This window comes from Coregonus clupeaformis, chromosome 24 (genome assembly GCF_020615455.1).
Source record: "Coregonus clupeaformis isolate EN_2021a chromosome 24, ASM2061545v1, whole genome shotgun sequence".
Classification (NCBI taxonomy): Eukaryota; Metazoa; Chordata; class Actinopteri; order Salmoniformes; family Salmonidae; genus Coregonus; species Coregonus clupeaformis.
This window is the reverse complement of record NC_059215.1, coordinates 29949217-29969742: the sequence shown is the minus strand read 5'-3', so window position 1 is coordinate 29969742 and position 20526 is coordinate 29949217. Positions and strand designations below refer to the sequence as shown.

General features: G+C 46.8%; 1 protein-coding gene across 3 annotated transcripts in view; it reads left to right on the top strand.

Annotated features, from left to right (window-relative positions):
* The window catches only part of LOC121538339 (kelch domain-containing protein 8B-like), a 142602-nt gene that overhangs the window by 71818 nt on the left and 50258 nt on the right, over positions 1-20526 (top strand). For all 3 annotated transcript variants that reach the window (XR_005995192.1, XM_041846239.1, XM_041846238.1), the window contains exon 3: positions 17408-17572. Coding sequence is in view for 2 of the 3 variants with exons in the window: in XM_041846239.1 (XP_041702173.1) it covers positions 17408-17572 (165 nt within the window). In the remaining variant the exon portion in view is untranslated. The remainder of the gene's footprint in view (positions 1-17407; positions 17573-20526) is intronic.

The following is a 20526-nucleotide window of genomic DNA, read 5'->3' as shown; positions in this document are numbered from 1 at the left end:
GTCCTTGTGGACCAACAATCCCAGATACTCTTTCAACCTGTTTGAGAGACATTTAGAAACAATTTTATATTTTGCACACAGCAAAGCAACAGGTCTCCAATTTTTTATGAGAGCCAAATCCCCCTTTTTTGGCAACAGTGAAAGTATCGCACGTTGACAAGATACAGGAAGAGAGCCCTCATGAAAAGATTCACACACCACACCACTTCATAAAAATCCTCCCCAATAGACCCCCAAAAGTGCTTATAAAACTCAGATGGTAAACCATCAATGCCAGGGGCTCGGCCTGTTGAGAGCTGCATAACTGCTGTGGACAGCTCTTGCAGTGTAATGTCAGAGTCCAATGCGACTCTTTGCTCAGGTCCCAATTGAGGAAGACCGTGTAACAACTGTTCAGTACACAGAGAGTCACAATCCTCCGCCTTATAGAGGGCAGAATAGAAATCCACGGCATGTTGACGCATTTCACTGTCATCCGTGGTCACCTTCCCATCAGGGAGACGAAGGCAGACCATCTGTTTACGTTGCAATGTCGACTGTCCTAGGTTTAAAAAAAAAAAGCACTAGGAGCATCCATATCCTTGAGGGAAGCGAAACGAGACCTAATCAAGGCACCCTTCACTCTTTCATGCAGAAACGACCTCAATTCATGTTTCTTGTCCTGTAAGTTCATGACTAGTCCGGGGTCATTCTGAGTGAGCAACTTAAATTCAATAGATTTAATGTCCTGTTCAAGGGCCCTGATAGTCTCTTTAACTTCAATTCGAGACAGAGCAGTATACTGTTGACAAAATAATCGTATTTGGGCCTTCCCAACCTCCCACCATTGTCTCAAGGACTCAAAATTCCCTTTTTGTAACCCTCCATTTTTCCCAAAACAACAAAAACCTTTCACAAAACATGACATCATGTAACAATTTAACATTAAAATACCAATAAGATGATGACCTTCGTGGACAGGACAAGTGAATATCAACAGTGACAATATGATGATCAGAGAAACCCACAGGAGTAATGTCACACCTTCCAACCCTACTACAGTATTGCTCAGATACATACAACCTGTCTAACCTTGCTGCACTGACATGACCTTCATTAACTTTTAGCCATGTGTACTGCCTAACTTTTGCATTCCTTACTCTCCACACATCAGAAAGCTCAAACTCAGTTAATAGACCAGACAGACAAATTGCTGACCGCAGGTGAGGTTCTTCAGCGGTGCGATCAACAGTAAAATCCACTGTACAGTTCCAGTCCCCCCCTAAAACCATACACCCCTCTTGGTCACACTGTCTTAAGGTTTCCTTTATTTGATCAAATACAGCAATACGCTCTGTACCCTCATTAGGAGCATAAACATTCAAAAAAAAAAAAAAAAAAAACATAACATCCACCTTGACCAATAAAACCCGACCCTTGACAATCTCTGTTGTAGATACCACAGTCACCCCTAAGCCTGAAGAAAACAAGATTGCCACCCCAGCACTGAAATTAGTACCATGACTGAGTATATGCTGCCCCTCCCACCACATACCCCAGTCAACCTCATTTTCCTCATCACTATGTGTCTCCTGTAGGAAAACTACATTAAGCCTTTTCTGTTTTATTACTTCTAATACCCAAGCCCTCTTATTCCTGTCCCTTCCTCCATTAATATTGAGAGAACCTACCCTTAGTACCTCCATATAGAAAAGAAAAAGGAAAAGCAGAAGATACCACAGAGAAACCAGACAAAGAGAATAGAACACCCTATGAGGCATAATCATCATCATTATTTAAATTTTCTCTTAACCTGACCACGTTTCCCACCACCTTTTGCTGCTGCAACAGCAGTAACAAATTTCCTCAAGCGAAACCGCTTCTTCTCACTCAACTGGTCTAACCCCACCGTCTTCTGTATCATCACAGCTGACCTCACAAACTTATCAACATCAAAATAATCTGCCAATTTGACAGATTTCCCAAAAGTCTGATCCAGAAACCCATTTACCTCCTCTAGATCGTAAATTGAGTCCTCACCAGCTGATATCGTATCAAGAGAGATATCCATATCCTTCTCCTGATCCTCCTCAACTGAGGCCACAGACCACTGACTCCCCTCTACCACATCCCTTTCAACACTCCCCACTTGCACCCCATCACTCGTACCAGGCATCTCCTCCACTACCTGGGAGACTAGCCCCACCTGAACCCCATTACTCGTAGTGGGCATCTCCTCCCCTACCTGGGAGACTATCCCCACCTGAACCCCATTACTCGTAGTGGGCATCTCCTCCACTACCTGGGAGACTAGCCCCACCTGAACCCCATTACTCGTAGTGGGCATCTCCTCCACTACCTGGGAGACTAGCCCCCTGTACCCCAGCACTCATAGTGGGCATCTCCTCCACTACCTGGGAGACTAGCCCCCCCTGTACCCCAGCACTCATAGTGGGCATCTCCTCCACTACCTGGGAGATTAGCTCCACATGAACCCTCTCCTGTAACCCATTACTTGTAGTGGGCATCTCCTCCACTACCTGGGAGATTAGCTCCACATGTACCCCCTCCTGTCCCACAGCACTCGTACTGGGCAACTCCTCACCAGTCTGAGGAAATGGCCCTTCAGATCCATCCTTACCTTCTACAACAATTTTTTTCTGCTGCATAACATTTCCCTCTGATACAAGTTGCACCTCTGTGCCCTCTACACGGACAACTTGTTCCTCAGCAACAGATGCGTGTGGCTGCTCTACCACTGTCAGCCCACCTCTTCCTACATCAGTGGGCCCAGGCGTTACGAGGACCACCTGCGCCCCTCCCTCTGCCTTCTCCCTTTTCGGGCAAACATGTCACTTATGACCAACATCCCCACACTCAAAACACCGTTGACTACCCGTACTAGCATAAGCCATATACAGTCTATTGTCATACTTGACTTTAAACAATAACTCCAAAGTCTGCTCCGGTGAGTCCAAAAACATAAACACCTGTCGCCGAAACGACATTACCTGTTTCAACGCCGGGTGTTTGCAACCCAATGGGACAACCTTAATTGAACTTGCAAACTTCCCAAAGCGCAATAACTCGCACTCCAATAGCTCATTTGGAATGAACGGCGGTACATTTGAAATCGTTACCCTTGTTGACGGAGAAAAAAGCGGCGTAACTTGAATAAACATTCCTTTAAGAAGTATGCCATGCTCAACCATACGATCAACAAGGCGCTCTTCTTTGAGAAATACCACCACCGCTTTATTCATCCGTGACGCATAAGCAACATTCTCATATCCTACCTTCTCTCCTACGGCGACCAGAACCTCTTCCACCGTGACAGTAGCTTCAGTAACACACCTAAAGCCGTGCCGAAGTGACAGGGACGGCATCCCGATTCGGGCCGCCATCCCCACCAAAATTACGGTAATTTCGACACGAAAAACAATATACTTAATTCTACCACAACAAGAAAATATAAATAATAACCTTAATCATGCATAGAAGAAAAAAGGATATCACCAAGAAAAGGAAAACCCAGGATATCTAACTCTACACAACACTCGCACTTAGCACTCACTCAAACAATTCCCAGCATGCACCAAACACTCCCAGCATGCAGAGAGAGAGAGAGAGAGAGAGAGAGAGAGAGAGAGAGAGAGAGAGAGAGAGAGAGAGAGAGAGAGAGAGAGAATACAGAAGGGGGTGAGAGAATGAATACAGAAGGGGGGAGAGAGAGAGTAGAGAGAGAATGAATACAGAAGGGGGGAGAGAGAGCGAGAGAGAGAGAATGAATACAGAAGGGGAGAGAGAGAGAGAGAGAGAGAGAGAGAGAGAGAGAGAGAGAGAGAGAGAGAGAGAGAGAGAGAGAGAGAGAGAGAGAGAGAGAGAGAGAGAGAGAGAGAATGAATACAGAAGGAGGGAAAGAGAGAGAATGAATACAGAAGGGGGAGATAGAGAGAGAGAGAGAGAGAGAGAGAGAGAGAGAGAGAGAGAGAGAGAGAGAGAGAGAGAATACAGAAGGAGAGAGAGAGAGAGAGAGAGAGAGAGAGAGAGAGAGAGAGAATACAGAAGGGGGAGAGAGAGAGAGAATGAATACAGGAGAGAGAGAGAGAGAGAGAGAGAGAGAGAGAGAGACTTACAGCAGAGAGAGGACGTAGACATAGAAGCAGAGAAAATATCCCAAGGAGGGACCACCTTGTGGGTTCAGTGTTAGGCATAGTTAATTGAGATATTTTTTGATTAATTCTTTTCCTCAGACAGCCAGGCATTGAAATGCCAGTGATTGCATTATGCACTTAGGTGACAGGGAGGGGTGAGGAAAGGTTAGTACGTCAAATTGAACCGAGCGACTGTGAGGCTCTGCGTTCTAATTGAGTGGTTCTAACGAGAGATGGATCATTAAAGAAAGAACATCACCATGGGTTTGTTAATGCAGCCCAGCCTCGTTATTTTACAGCCAACATAACAAAGACTGTCCATCTCAGGAGCAATTCAAGAGATGAGAGAGAGTGTATGGAGAGAGCGAAAGAGAGAGTGAGGGAGAGAGAGAGAGTAAGACGCAGACCAACACAATGAGCTAATAGGATGTAGATTATTGTATTCCAAATCAAACAGGCTTGGATTAAGGATGATCTAGCCTAGACGAGTTGACATACTGTACTGTAAAGGTGTGTAAGTAAGATGTTTACAGTGTTGCCCTCTGTAGATTACATTTCATGGTATCAAAGGGAGAAGTGTCCCAGAAAAACCCTGCAAAGTCACCCAGTAAATACCTCTCTGTTCACCTCCTATCATTCCCCTCAGATCTCATATCAACACGGTTTGGACTCATTTTCTATGGCGGCTGTGTGTACAGTACATGTGCAGAGAGGTTTCTGCCATTGTAATCCTTGGGCAGGCCGCCTAAACATTTCTTCAGGTCGCCAAAGACTAAATAGTGTTAAAAAAGGAAAAAAAGAACAATAATATTTTTGGAAATACATTTTAAATGACTATATAAAATATGTAGATAAGATAATGGATTTATATACACAACATGACCAAAAGTTGTGGACACCTGCTGGTTGAAAATCTCACTCCAAAATCATGGGCATTAATATGGAGTTGGTCCCCACTTTGCTGCTATAACAGCCTACACTCTTCTGGGAAAGCTTTCCACTAGATGTTGGAACATTGCTGCAGGGACTTGCTTCCATTCAGCCACAAGAGCATTAGTGAGGTCGGGCACTGATGTTAGGCCTGGCTCGCAGCCGGCGTTCCAATTCATCCTAAAGGTGTTTGATGGAGGTTGAGCTCAGGGCTCTGTGCAGGCCAGTCATGTTCTTCCACACCGATGTCGATAAACCATATCTGTATGGACCTCGCTTTGTGCACACTTCATGGTTCGGGATAGGGCCTTCCCCAAACTGTTGCCACAAAGTTGGAAGCACAGAATCGTCTAGAATGTCATTGTATACTGTAGCGTTTAGATTTCCCTTCACTGGAACTAAGGGGCCTATCCCGAACCACGAAAAAAAGCCCTAGACCATTATCCCTCCTCCACCAAACTTTACAGTTGGCATTATGCATTCGGGCAGGTAGCGTTCTCCTGGCATCCGCCAAACCCAGATTCGTCCGTCGGACTGCCAGATGGTGAAGCGTGATTCATCACTCCAGAGAACGTGTTTCCACTGCTCCAGAGTCCAATGGCGGTGAGCTTTACACCACTCCAGCTGACGCTTGGCATTGCGCATGTGCTGATGTTGCTTCCAGAGGCAGTTTGGAACTCGGTAGTGAGTGCGACCGAGGACAGAATATTTCTACGCGCTTTAGCACTCGCCGGTCCCATTCTGTCAGCTTGTGTGGCCTGCCACTTTGCCGCTGACATGCTGACCACACCGCTCGCGTTACGAGTGCGAGCATTTCAAAAGAAATGTACACATACATGTTATTCAATCATTTCATCCAAACTGCTCGCGCACGTCAACGGGCGTCTGCATAGCCAGGCGCTAAAATAGAACTTTGTTCTATTTTTGACGCTTGACGCGCTGCAAGTCCCGCCTCTCCCATCTCCTCATTGGTTTTTAGGAACATATACCCACATGGGTGATTGAAAGATGAACTGAGATCCACACTCCAGGCCAATTGGTGGTGATAATGCACCTTAAAGTTGGTTGCCAACCGCCATATAAAGTCCACAGAAGAAGAAGAAGAAGAATAAGAAGATTGAAGGAGGAGAGATTACTAGAAACTAACTAGGTTTCCCCTTTTATCTATGGATAAATTTTTGGAGAAGAGAACACACGATTTTGTATAACTCAAAATGGGTCAAAATTCTACAAAGATCCAGAACAAAAGGACCTTGTGCATTTCAGGCAAAATAACAACCCAATGTTTATATCCCAGGACAAATTATCTAGCAACAGCAAGCTAGCTAGCTAAATGGCCATGAATGTTTCATGGATTTCGACCTGTCCCCAAATTAATATAGTTGGTTCAGAGTTCGTTTTGATATTTCAACCTGCGTGTCCTGATCGCGTCTGGTGTGGATGGACAAAATCAACATGCGCGCGATGGCGCACGTGCCCGCTCAAAATGTTGTTCCTAGACATTTCCACTTCACAATAACAGCACTTACAGTTGACCGGGGCAGCTCTAGCAGGGCAGAAATTTGCCGAACTGACTTGTTGGAAAGGTGGCATCCTATGATGATGCCACGTTGAAAGTCACTGAGTTCTTCAGTAAGGCAATTCTATTGCCAATGTTTGTCTATGGAGATTGCATGGCTGTGTGCTCGATTTTATACACCTGTCAGCAACGGTTGGGGCTGAAAGAGCCGAATCCACTAATTTGTGCACATTCTTTTGTATTTTCCAAAATAAAAGCTAGACAGTCAGGGAGAATTGAAAATTCCAAAAACAATGAATTTAGCAGTATTCATTTTGATACAATTTTTTAGCAAAATAACACATCATTAGCCATGGCAAAATACATAGAATTACAGGAAATTAGCTTTAAAACTTTAACATTTTCTCTCAGTGTCACGGTTTCGGCCGAGGCTGCTCCTTCTCCTTGTTCGGGCAGGCTTCGGCGGTCGTCGTCTCCGGAGTACTAGCTGCCACCATTCTATGTTTCGATGTTTGTTTGGTTTGGTCTGTTTTGTTACACCTGTTCCTTGTTAGTGTTAATTATGTGTCCTATAAGTTCTCTTGGGTTTTGTCATGTGTTGTGTGTAATTGTTCTTTGTCAACTTGGGATGCTAGTTCATTTATTCTCTCGGTATTGTTTTAAGAGAGTTCCGCACAGTGTGCGCCTTTTGTTTTGTACTATTACCGGTGTGCGTAAAGTTCGCTTGCCTGCCGGGTTGTATTTAGCCGTGTTGGCTTGTTCTTTTGTTGTCTTCACTAAAGACGTTAGTACGAAGCCTCTGTGTGTCCTGCGCTTGATTCCACACCACATCTACGCTCAACCTTGACACTCAGCTCCATGGCAGAATATGTAGAATCACAGGAAATTTGCTTTAAAACTGCTATATTTTCTGTCAGCTGCAGGCAAAATGTGTCGAATTGCAAGAAATGAGCTTTATAATGGCAAGAATTCCTCTCACTTCCACAGAGAAATGTGTAGAATGACAGGAAGTTGGCTTAAAAAGGCAACAATTTCTCTACACCGCCTGTAAAATGTTATATATTTTTTGCTGCAGCAAACAGGTCGACCGCGCCCATTACCACGCCCCCTGCCACGTCCCTCTGCCATGCTAAGCCTCTTTTCGATCCAGAAAAAATAACTGACGTGTGCGTGTGCTTGCCTGTGTGAGGCAATCTTATGTGATCAATTTCATCCTCAAGGACGTTTACAAAATAAGGACTTTACAGAGTAATTGAGCATCCATCCATTCTATACTGAACAAAAATATAAACTCAACATGCAACAATTTCAAAGATTTTAGTTACAGTTCATATAAGGAAATCAGTCAATTGAAATAAATTCAGTAGTCCCTCATTTTTGTTCAGTGTATAAAGTGCCATTGTAATGGTTATTGACTGTCTGTGTGCCAACCACAGCAGCCCATTCACTTTCCCACAGCCTCAGTCTTCAAACCCTCATTGACTTTTGTATTTATGTTGATCTGGCTGAATACATTTCCAACCCCCTTCTATCCATTCCATACATATGTTGAGAGCTAATAAAAGGTGTAGATATTGATTGTTTTTCAGAGGACAGAGCAGTGCGCCCTTTAAATGCCAAAGTGGGAATCAGCCCTCAATCCATCAGCCTTCAGACAAAGAGAAGGCCAGAGTAGGGAAGAGTTTGTATAACTAACTTTACCTGCAATATGCCTAACTCTATCAACTTTCGCACCAGCTCCTTCTCACCCCCCCAAAAAAACATTAATCTGTGGCATCAAGCTCCCTATAAGGGCTGTCACGACTTCCTCCGAGGCTGCCTCCTTGTTCAGGCAGGCTTCGGCGTTCGTCGTCACCGGCCTTCTAGCCACTGCCGCTCCTCATCTCATCATTCCATTTGTTTTGTCTTGTTTATTACACACACCTGGTTCATATCCCCTCATCAGTACCTGTATAAGTGTTCCCTCTGACCCCTTGTCCTTGTGTGTGATTGTATATTGTGAGATTAGTGAAGCTCGGTGGAGCTCCTTGTATTTTGTATCACCGGGTTATTTTCCCCGTGTGCCTTCTTGGTTTCAGTGCGCCTGTTTTGTTTACTGGACTGTTTTGACGCTTTATTGCGTAACTCCGGAATAAATCCTGTTATTCTGTGATTTACATTCCTGCGCCTGACTCCTTCAAATCACCACATCACAGAATCACACACCCGCCATGGAGTCAGCAGGAGAGGAGCACATGCCTGGAGTCGTGGCACGTGTCCGGGAGCATTCGACGATGCTAGCCAGCTTGGGAGAAGCGATGGATCGGGTTCTCCAGGTCGTCCAATGCCTGGAGAGGAGAGGACCTGATCTGTCAGGACCAGCTGGGCAACCGGATCCAGCCACCCACACCCCAGCACCCAGATGGATCCATATCTCCCGACCACGGGCTTTTGATGGGGCAGCTGCTCTCTGCCAGGGATTCCTCCTACAACTGGAGCTATATTATTCAAACATCAGCCCGGCTCCATCTCCTCCTGTCTCTCGGGGAAAGCCCTGGAGTGGGCCAACGTGGTTTGGAGTGAAGGAGACGCTTTGGACAACTATGGGGAGTTCGCTCGCCTCTTCCGGGCATTCTTCGGCCACCCGCCCGACGGTAGAGAGGTGGGCGAGCGGCTGGTCCACCTGAGACAGAGGACAAGGACCACGCAGGACTTCGCCCTGGAGTTTCGGACTCTAGCGACTGGGTCCGGATGGAACGAGCGGGCCCTCATCGACCACTTCCGGTACCATCTGCAATAGGACGTCCGAAGGGAGCTAGCCTGCCCGGACACCATGTTGTCCTTCAACCAACTGGTGGACATGGCCATTAGGTTGGACAACCTGCTGGCTGCTATAGGACATCCTGGAAGGGGTCCCCCCCCCCCCCCCACAAACCGGATCACGAGATGATGGAGCTGGGTGGACGGCGATCCGGGAGAGCAGAGGACGACAGCGCCAGAGGACATTCTCCTTCACGATGTCTTCAGCATTCTTTTGGGTCTGGAGGCGGCAGGCAGGGCACTCCCGCGTCACCCCAGATATCGAACACCCACACTTGTTCAGAGCCCTCTGCTGCGCACTGTACCCTACCCATCCACCTTCCTGATTACATTGGAGTTCCCCAGTGTAAGGCGCTGGTCGATTCAGGCGCAGCTGGGAACTTTATGGACAGGTCATTTTCACATAGTCTAGGCATTACACTGGTTCCCCTATCCATTCCACTCCCCATCAGAGCACTTGACAGTCGACCATTAGGGTCAGGGTTCATTAGGGAAGTTACAGCACCAGTCACTATGGTTACACACGAGATTCATCGAGAGCAAGTCACTTTTTTGATTATTGAGTCTCCTGATTTCCCTGTTGTGTTAGGTCTTCCCTGGTTAGCACTACACAACCGCCGCAGAGGGTTCTCAAGGGCTGGTTGCAAGAGTGTCAGGGTATTTGTCTAGGTGTTTCCATTGGTGCAACCATGGTGGAAAGTCCAGACAGTACCTCCACCGTGCGCATTCCCACCGAATACCTCAATTTGTTGCACATGTTTTCCAAAACGCAGGTGACCAAATTACCACCTCATCGGGCGGGGGATTGCGCGATAAACCTCCAGGTAGACGCTGTGCCTCCCAGGAGTCATGTGTATCCCTTGTCGCAGGCTGAAATGGAGGCTATGGAGACATACGTCTCCGAGTCCCTGTGCTAGGGGTTCATACATCCCTCCACTTCACCCGCCTCCTCGAGTTTCTTTTTTGTGAAGAAGAAAGACGGAGGTCTGCGCCCTTGCATTGATTACCGAGCACTGAACAAGGGGACAATACGTTATAGTTATCCTCTACCCCTCATTCCATCTGTGATGGAGTAAATGCACGGTGCGCGCTTCATCCCAAAATTAGATCTCTGGAGTGCGTACAACCTGGTGCATGTCCGAGAGGGGGACGAGTGGAAGACAGCATTGAGCACCACCACGGGGCATTACGAATACCTGGTGATGCCCTACGGTTTGATGAATGCTCCATCCGTCTTCCAGTCCTTTGTGAACGAGGTGTTTCGGGACATGCTTGGTCGCGGTGTAGTGGTCTACATCGATTACATTTTGGTGTATTCCGCTACGCACGCCGAGCATGTGTCCCTGGTTCGCAAAGTGCTGGCCCGACTGTTGGAACATGACCTTTATGCAAAGGCAGAAAAGTGTCTGTTTTTCCAACAGTCCGTCTCCTTCCTCGGATACTGCATTACCACCTCAGGTGGGGAGATGGAGGGAGACTCCAACCACGGTTAAGGAGGTGCAGCGCTTTATTGGCTTTGCCAACTACTATCGGTTTATCTGGGGCATTGGCATGGTCGCAGCTCCCATCATATCACTGTTGAAGGGTGGGCCATCCTGGCTCCGCTGGTCTGCTGAGGCTGACAGGGCCTTCAGTAACCTGAGGGTTCTGTTCACCTCAGCCCCGGTACTGGCCCATCCTGATCCATCACTACCATTTATAGTGGAGGTGGATGCGTCCGAGGTAGGGATAGGCGCTGTCCTATCTCAACGCTTGGGCACGCCACCCAAGCTCCGCCCCTGTGTCTTCTTCTCCAAGAAGCTCAGCCCGGCGGAGCAGAACTACGACGCTGGTGATCGGGAGCTGTTGGCTGTTGTAGATGGCACCGGAAGTGGTCGATGAGGGCCTGCTTGTTCCACCCAGACCCAGCCACTAGAGTCCGAATCTCCAGGGCTAAGTCCTGCGCGGTCCTCGTCCCCTGCCTCAGGTGGATCAGCTGCTCGCCACCCTCTCTGCCTTTGGGCGGGTGATCGAAGACGGCCAGAGAGAGGCGAGCGAAATCCCCGTAGTTGTCCAAAGCGGCTCCTCCTTCACTTCAGACCGCGTTGGCCCACTCCAGGGCTTCCCCAAGAGGCAGGAGACGAGGGCAGACACCTTCTCCTGCTCCGATGGAGCCGGGTTGATATTCGAATAGTACAACTCCAGTTGTAGGAGGAATACCTGGCAGAGAGCATCTGTCCCGTCAAAATCCTGTGGTCAGGATATATGGATCCCTCTGGGTGCTGGGGTGTGGGTGGCTGGATCCAGTCGGCCAGCTGGTCCCGAAAGATCGGGTCCTCTCCTCTCCAGGCGTTGGACGACCTGGAGAACCCGATCCATCGCTTCTCCCAAGCTGGCTAGCATCGTCGAATGCCCACGGACCCGTGCCACGACTCCAGGCATGTGCTCCTCCCCTGCTGACTCCATGGCGGGTGTGTGATTCTGTGATGGGTGATTTGAAGGAGTCAGGTGCAGGAGGGTAAATCACAGAATAACAGGATTTATTCCGGAAAACAGAGTTATGCAGTAATGCGTCAGAACAGTCCAGTGCGCACTGGAACCAACAAGGCACACGGGGAAAATAACCTGGCGATACAAAATACAAGGAGCTCCGCCGAGCTTCACTATCCTCACAATAAACAATCACACACACAAACAAGGGGGCAGAGGGAACACTTATACAGGTACTGATGAGGGGATATGAACCAGGTGTGTGTAATGAACAAGACAAAACCAATGGAATGATGAGATGAGGAGCGGCAGTGGCTAGAAGGCCGGTGACGACGAACGCCGAAGCCTGCCCGAACAAGGAGAGGTGGCAGCTTCGGAGGGAGTCATGACAGGTGCATAGCTATCAGTCTGGTTACCTGTCAGTCCCGTGCACAGGCTCCGTGTGACAACGATGGCCTCTGTGTGTTTTTTTCACACAACTCCCAAACTTCAAACGAGTGTGTGTGATGTGTGTGTGATTGCGTGTGTGTATGCATGCGTGCGTGTTTATGTGTGTGTGTGTGTGTGTGTTTGTGTGTGTGTGTGTGTGTGTGTGAGTGTGTGTGTGTATGCATGCATGCGTGTTTATGTGTGTGTGTGTGTGTGTGTGTTTGTGTGTGCGTGAGTGTTTGGCGGCAAAGAGAGAGGATGTGAGAGGAAGAGAGCAGTGTGGTGTGTTTCTCTGCTAGCAAATGAGCTGCTGCAGGAGGAGCTGGGTGAGCAGCAGGTGGTCAGTTAATAAGACTGTTCTCCTTTTGGAGAAACAGGATGTACTTCATATAGGGTTGATGTGTTTCTGTGTCGATTGGGAATACAGTACATCACATTTTCTGCTGTGTGCGTTTGTGAGTTTATCTTATGCTTTGTTAATGTGAATAAAGCTGTTGGTTATGTGTATCTGTTAGACTTGTAAATCTGTTAGGATACGATTTACCATATCTGATTTCCTGTTGTTGCATCTTGCCCAGCTGTGACTGCACAGAGCTGTGTATACTCTCTACTCTGTGTTGGTAACGGTGATTCTTCTGTTAATCTTTAATTGGTGTGTCACACTGGTCATGGGTGATGATGATATATGTTATTATCGTCCACCAGTCAGCACCACCTGCACAAGCTCTGTGTGCTCCACCCCTTAATTGTCTACTGGATAGCGGTTGCCATGGCATCTCCCTGGGAGACGGGCATAGATCAGAGCAGAGTTACCTTAATTAGAGGAGACTGCGTGTGATGATGCGGTGGAACCTCAGGGCGGCGGGCCGGTAGGAGGTGGATGCTCCAGGGGTCCAGAGCTGAAGCTGGGACCCCCCTCTTCCTCCTCCTCCCTACCTCTCCCCGTTACAACCACAGCCAGTAAACATATGTGATTTTTTTTTTTTATATGCACAGAGAAAAACAACAGATAACCACAGGTGATTACTAATTTTTTGTTAATACCACCCAATGGGTACGTTTAGCTTTTTCAATGTTGTTAGAATGAGCATGTAAGGATGGAGAACGTGGAAAATGTTCTCATTAGTTTTATGTTCATGTATTGTTTACTGTCTTTGTGAGTGTAGAGAATATGTGTAGAGTCTCATTGCCTGCGGAACTCCAAGCCCTCCAGAAATATCACAACAATAGTATCCCTATCTGTGACATTCTGTTGTGGAGGATTATAATGAGTGAAAACGAGGAATTCACATTAGTGTCATTGAACAAGTGAGAAGATCAGGGTGTGGAATTTAGACTGCTGTGATACAGTGGTTCCCACAGGACTTTCTGAATGGCTGTTTGATATTTGCTTTTAAAAAGGTTGTCATTTCATTTCACAGGGGGATAGGCCTATCAGAGCCTATTTAAAGAGGATTTGGTGGTGAAAGCTCAAAATGTGAATGCAGTTACTCATAAAAGTATTGACTGTCATTTTCTTTGTTCTATTCTGAATTAGTTGACCCACAGATACTTTCATACCCATTAATTCTCACACACACACACACACACACACACACACATTCCCATTCCCATGGTTATGGTTATGCATCATCTCTGTATGCAGTCATTTATTTTGTTGTTCCTCTGTTTGAATGTGCTAACCACCCTGGCTAGATGTGACACGTTCATTATCATCCTGAGTGGTGTGTGGGCCTGGTGGGCCAGGGAGAGAGGGTTCTCTACTCTGCATCTCAGATCTGATATAATCATAGGTCTGTGTGTGTGTGAGAGGGGCTCTGCTCTGTTCCCTCTGAGAAGTGAGGGGCCATTATGACCTGTGATTTTCCGTTCAAATATTTTTTATTGAACACACACAAGAATGGTGTATAGGTATGAAAGACACGTGTACAGTTCTTATCTAAACATAAGAGAACAGACATGAACAACAAGACTGCTCGGGTGGCGGGGCCAGCACACGCTGCCCAAAGGTAGATTACAATATGACAATTGAGAGTGCGTTAAAAAGTACAAATTCACAGCGCCGACTGGTCCAAGTAAGAGAGTAAAGGCTGCCAGATTTGATCAAATGTTGATAATTTATTGTTCAGAATATATCTAATTCTTTCTAAGTGTACAGTGTTTGCCAATTCGCTGAGCCATAATTTGGTAGAGGGCGCTTCCCTCCTTTTCCAAAACAACAAGATTAATTTTTTTGCCGAAATGAGACTGTAAGAGATGAGTTGTTTTTGGGAGTTGGTTAATCCGTTTAGGGAATCGGACACTCCCAGGATTATCAGAAGCGGGTCTGGGTCTATTGAAGTCTCCAGAACTTCAGAGAGGACCCCAAAAATTCCACACCAATAACCATACAGGCTAGAGCATAGGGCAAAGCAGTGGAGTAGTGTACCCTGCTCAGCCTGACATGTATCACACATAGGGGATGTATCAGGAAATATCCTATGCAGTTTAGTTTTGGAATAGTGTAATCTGTGTAATACCTTAAATTGTATGAGACGATGTCTGGAGTTAATTGAGCAGGTGTGGATATACTCCAAGCTATCCTCCCAGTCTGCCACCGAAATATCAGTCCCTAGTTCTTCCTCCCATTTTGCCTTAATGGCATCAGTAGAGGGTGCGCTAACAGATTGAAAAGCGTCATATAGATGAGATATCAGTTTGTCTGAGGTGGGGCATATTTTTATGCATCCGTCAAACATGGAAGGTTTAGCATTCCCAAATGTTGGGAGGTGTTTTCTAACATAGTCTCTAATTTGTAGGTATCTGAAAAAGTTACTTCTGGGAAGGTTATACATTTCCCTCAGCGATTCAAAGGAAGCAAAGGTCCCTCCCATGTATAAATCCCCTATGGTACTTATCCCCAACTCTCCCCATCGCTCAAAGGTGTTATCAAGGTTAGAGGGGGCAAAGGAAGGATTCCTGGCAACAGGGAGCATGAATGATATTGGTCTAACCTCAAAGTGGACTTTAATTTGATTCCAGATTCGGACTGTGCTATGTATAATAGGATTGTTACGGTAAAGTGACATCTCCAGATTGACAGGTGACAAAATCACAGCACCAATAGAGAAGGGGTGACACTCCTCACGCTCCATACTAAGCCAGCTGGATGGCGGGGGTGCGTCATCCAGCAAAAACGTAACAGTGCGGAGGTTAGCGGCCCAATAGTAAAATATAAAATTTGGGAGAGACAAACCTCCTTCCATCTTGGATTTACATAGGTGTTTTTTACCTATCCTGTGTGTTTTATAATCCCAGATGAAAGGATTGATAATAGAGTCCAGTTGTTTATGAAAGGATTTAGGTATAAATACTGGGATGTTCTGGTATAGGTAGAGCAGTTGTGGGAGGAAGACCATTTTAATGGCATTAATTCTTCCGAGCAGAGAAATTGGGAGAGTTCTCCAAAATTGTATGTTTGCCTTGAGATTTTGCATCAGAGAGGGGAAATTATCTTTAAATAGTAAGGAGTATTGTTTGGTAACTACAATTCCAAGGTAGATACATTTTTCTATTACATTTCTATGACCTGTGATTTTAAGAGGGAGCAGGCTGCAGTGCTCACTGAGAGGAGGCCCTCCATACCAGGGCAGAGTGGAACAGAGAGGGGGTGAGTGGAGCAGAGAGGGGGTGAGTGGAGCAGAGAGGGGGGGTGAGTGGTGCAAAGAGAAGGTGAGAGTGGACACAGATAGAAGGAGATGAGTATGGAATAAAGGGATATTGTGGGAGACCTGGAAGAGGAGGCAGCAGTACAGTTTCCAATGGTTTTGGAATAGTTTTTGTAATCTGGTACTGTCAAATCAGTGATGGGTTTAATAAGCAAGTAGGGATGCATTCAGATTGACTTCCTCAGCACTCATTCTTTGTCATATCTCTGCCTGGCCTCTTCTCCTCTTCTCCACTTCTCTCTTTTCTAGGTTGCTTTGCCACTGTCTTCCTTCATTTGCTCCTCTCATTCTTCTCTCCCTCATTTCTCTGTATGTGTCTGTATGTGTGTTTGGCACTGAGTCATGTTCTGAGCAGTAAGCAGGTCAAAACCTCTGTCAGCATCTGTGCAGCAGGCTACAGGGACACGGGTGTGGTACTTTTATATCTGTACATGACGGGGAAAAGAGGAAGAACTGGTTTTGTATTCCGAGCTTTAGCTCCCTGTCTGAAAGTATTACAGTTCATTCTCCTGCTTCTCTGGATTAGTGCAATGCTGCAGTCACAACTCTGAGTGCTAATAGAGTGCTAATCCTCCTCTCCCACCCCTCCTCTCCTCTTTCCCCTTGACCTTTCCAACCCCTCCCTCTACTCTGTCTTCTAGCAATCCACCCATCCATCCATATATTAATCAATATGCCCATCCATCCATCGTTCCATCCACCCATCTATTTTCAGACACTCTGCAGGGAGTGATACATTGTATTTCTCTCCTCGGTATCTGACAGGGATGTGCAGTGGCATTAAGACAGACATCTGTTCGGGTTTGGCTCCATCTCTCGCTACTCTCTTTTCCCTGCCTTTTAAACTGTCTGGTAACCGCAGTGTTTCAGCAGGATGGCCCTGTTTGCTTAGCTTGACTTTTTCTTTCTCCATTTCTTTTTTTCTAATATTCTAATGTCACTGCAGTAGAGATATTGTCACTGCAGCAGAGATAATGTCAATGCAGCAGCGATAATGTCACTGCAGCAGAGATAATGTCACTGCAGCAGAGATATTTACATTTCTCCTTGAAACTTCAGACATGGTTGTCTGGAAGTTTCAATCAGGCCCATGGATTGTGTTTACATATGAAGCATTACTTCAAAAAGAGATGCAGAGGATCATAATGCATATCATGATCAAGAATAGATACACAGCATGACAGCAAGGTTAGTGTCAGAGACCAAAGTGCATTTTTGTTTCATTGGTTGAGTTGGTTGTTTGCTTTTATTCTCTCAACACTCTGGATAGTGGAATTGTGAACTGATGAAATTACACCCACTCTTTAGTTCAACGTGGGAAATGTCTGACTCTCTCTCCCTTTATCTATCATCCATCTCTCCTTCTCACCCTCTCTCTCTCCCCCCTCACTCTCTCCCTCCCTCTCTCTCTCCTCTGTCAGATGGGAAAGTATATGCGCTGGGAGGGATGGCAGCTGACACGACGCCCCAGGCTCTGGTGAGGGTCTATGAGCCGGAGAAGGACCAATGGCAGCCCCTGACTTCTATGCCCACGCCCCGCTATGGAGCCGCCTCCTTCCTGAGAGGCAACAAGATCTACGTGCTGGGTAGGCCATGCCCCCATCCCCCCACACCCCCATCCCTGCCCCTTCTGTCCAGTCACATCCCAGGGGAATGGCAGTGTCATCGCCTCTGACCACTCAGAAGACAGCATGCAGAGAGAGGACAAATGAGAGGTTAGGCAGGAGGACCACAGTTAGATTGTTGGCCTGTAGTTAAATGGCAGCCAGCGGGACATGTTTCAGAACACAGTGTCCTCCATGCCAAACAGGCTCAGGCACCGGCCAACGATGGCCCCTCTCTCTCTCTCGTCCAACTGTGTGTCACTCTGGTCAGATCTGACCTACAGTACGGACACACACTCCACATGTACACTCTGTTGTACCATACAAACATTTAAATATGCACGCAACGCACGCATGCACGTACAGCGTCAGGGTTTTTAATTGAGCATGAGGATCAGAGGAACCTGCGCTGAATAGGAGAGCAACACTCTCTCACACACACATACACACACACACTCTTGCTCAGACGTCTGGGAAGGGTCGGCCCATCTGCCTCTCATGCTCTACAGAACTTTCTGGGTCTTGACTCACTCTGTGAGAGTTCCAAAAACAGACAGGGAGTGAGGGAAAGATGAAGGGAGGAAAATGTGTCCTTCACATCTGTAGATCTGTTCTCTGAGTCCCTGAGCGAACATGATCGATCTGATTATAAATAGGTAATGAGAACAGATTAAACAGATGGGTAATCATTCACATTCATTCACTGGTACCAGCACTGCTGCTGTGGCCAACAGTCCTAGTTTTAGAATACTTTTTAAAGTGTAGGAGCAGAGCCATCTAAATATATGGTTGTGTAGGAGGGAAAACATTTTAAAAAGCTGGCTTCTTATGAATATTCATAAGTGATCTCCATTCTCAGCAGAAGAGTATAAACACATTCTCCTCTCCAAGGCTGGTACATCTATCTGGTGCTACTGTGTTACTGTGTTCCTGTCTGTCTGTCTGTCTGTCTGGTACATCTATCTGGTGATACTGGTTGTCTGTCTGTCTGGCTGGCTGGTACATCTATCTGGTGTTACTGTGTTACTGCCTGTCTGTCTGTCTGTCTGGCTGGTACATCTATCTGGTGTTACTGCCTGCCTGTCTGTCTGGTACATCTATCTGGTCCAATAAAATAAAATCACATTTTATTTGTCACATACACGTGTTCAGCAGATGTTATAGCGGGTGTAGCGAAATGCTTGTGCTTCTAGCTCCGACAGTGCAGTAATATCTAACAAGTCATATCTAACAATTTCACAACATATACCTAAAACACACAAGGAATGGAATTTAAGAAAATATACACTGCTCAACAAAATAAAGGGAACACTAAAATAACACATCCTAGATCTGAATGAATGAAATAATCTTATTAAATACTTTTTTCTTTACATAGTTGAATGTGCTGACAACAAAATCACACAAAAATTATCAATGGAAATCTAATTTATCAACCCATGGAGGTCTGGATTTGGAGTCACCCTCAAAATTAAAGTGGAAAACCACACCACAGGCTGATCCAACTTTGATGTAATGTCCTTAAAACAAGTCAAAATGAGGCTCAGTAGTGTGTGTGGCCTCCACGTGCCTGTATGACCTCCCTACAACGCCTGGGCATGCTCCTGATGAGGTGGCGGATGGTCTCCTGAGGGATCTCCTCCCAGACCTGGACTAAAGCATCCGCCAACTCCTGGACAGTCTGTGGTGCAACGTGGCGTTGGTGGATGGAGCGAGACATGATGTCCCAGATGTGCTCAATTGGATTCAGGTCTGGGGAACGGGCGGGCCAGTCCATAGCATCAATGCCTTCCTCTTGCAGGAACTGCTGACACACTCCAGCCACATGAGGTCTAGCATTGTCTTGCATTAGGAGGAACCCAGGGCCAACCGCACCAGCATATGGTCTCACAAGGGTTCTGAGGATCTCATCTCAGTACCTAATGGCAGTCAGGCTACCTCTGGCGAGCACATGGAGGGCTGTGCGGCCCCCCAAAGAAATGCCACCCCACACCATGACTGACCCACCGCCAAACCGGTCATGCTGGAGGATGTTGCAGGCAGCAGAACGTTCTCCACGGCGTCTCCAGACTCTGTCACGTCTGTCACGTGCTCAGTGTGAACCTGCTTTCATCTGTGAAGAGCACAGGGCGCCAGTGGCGAATTTGCCAATGGTGTTCTCTGGCAAATGCCAAACGTCCTGCACGGTGTTGGCCTGTAAGCACAACCCCCACCTGTGGACGTTGGGCCCTCATACCACCCTCATGGAGTCTGTTTCTGACCGTTTGAGCAGACACATACACATTTGTGGTCTGCTGGAGGTCATTTTGCAGGGCTCTGGCAGTGCTCCTCCTGCTCCTCCTTCCACAAAGGCGGAGGTAGCAGTCCTGCTGCTGGGTTGTTGCCCTCCTACGGCCTCCTCCACATCTCCTGATGTACTGGCCTGTCTCCTGGTAGCGCCTCCATGCTCTGGACACTACGCTGACAGACACAGCAAACCTTCTTGCCACAGCTCGCATTGAGGTGCCATCCTGGATGAGCTGCACTACCTGAGCCACTTGTGTGGGTTGTAGACTCCGTCTCATGCTACCACTAGAGTGAAAGCACCGCCAGCATTCAAAAGTGACCAAAACATCAGCCAGGAAGCATAGGAACTGAGAAGTGGTCTGTGGTCACCACCTGCAAAACCAGTCCTTTATTGGGGGTGTCTTGCTAATTGCCTATAATTTCCACCTGTTGTCTATTCCATTTGCACAACAGCATGTGCAATTTATTGTCAATCAGTGTTGTTTCCTAAGTGGACAGTTTGATTTCACAGAAGTGTGATTGACTTGGAGTTACATTGTGTTGTTTAAGTGTTCCCTTTATTTTTTTGAGCAGTGTACATATATGGACAAGCAATGACAGAGCGGCATGGACTAAGATACAGTAGAATATTATAGAATAGAATGCAGTAT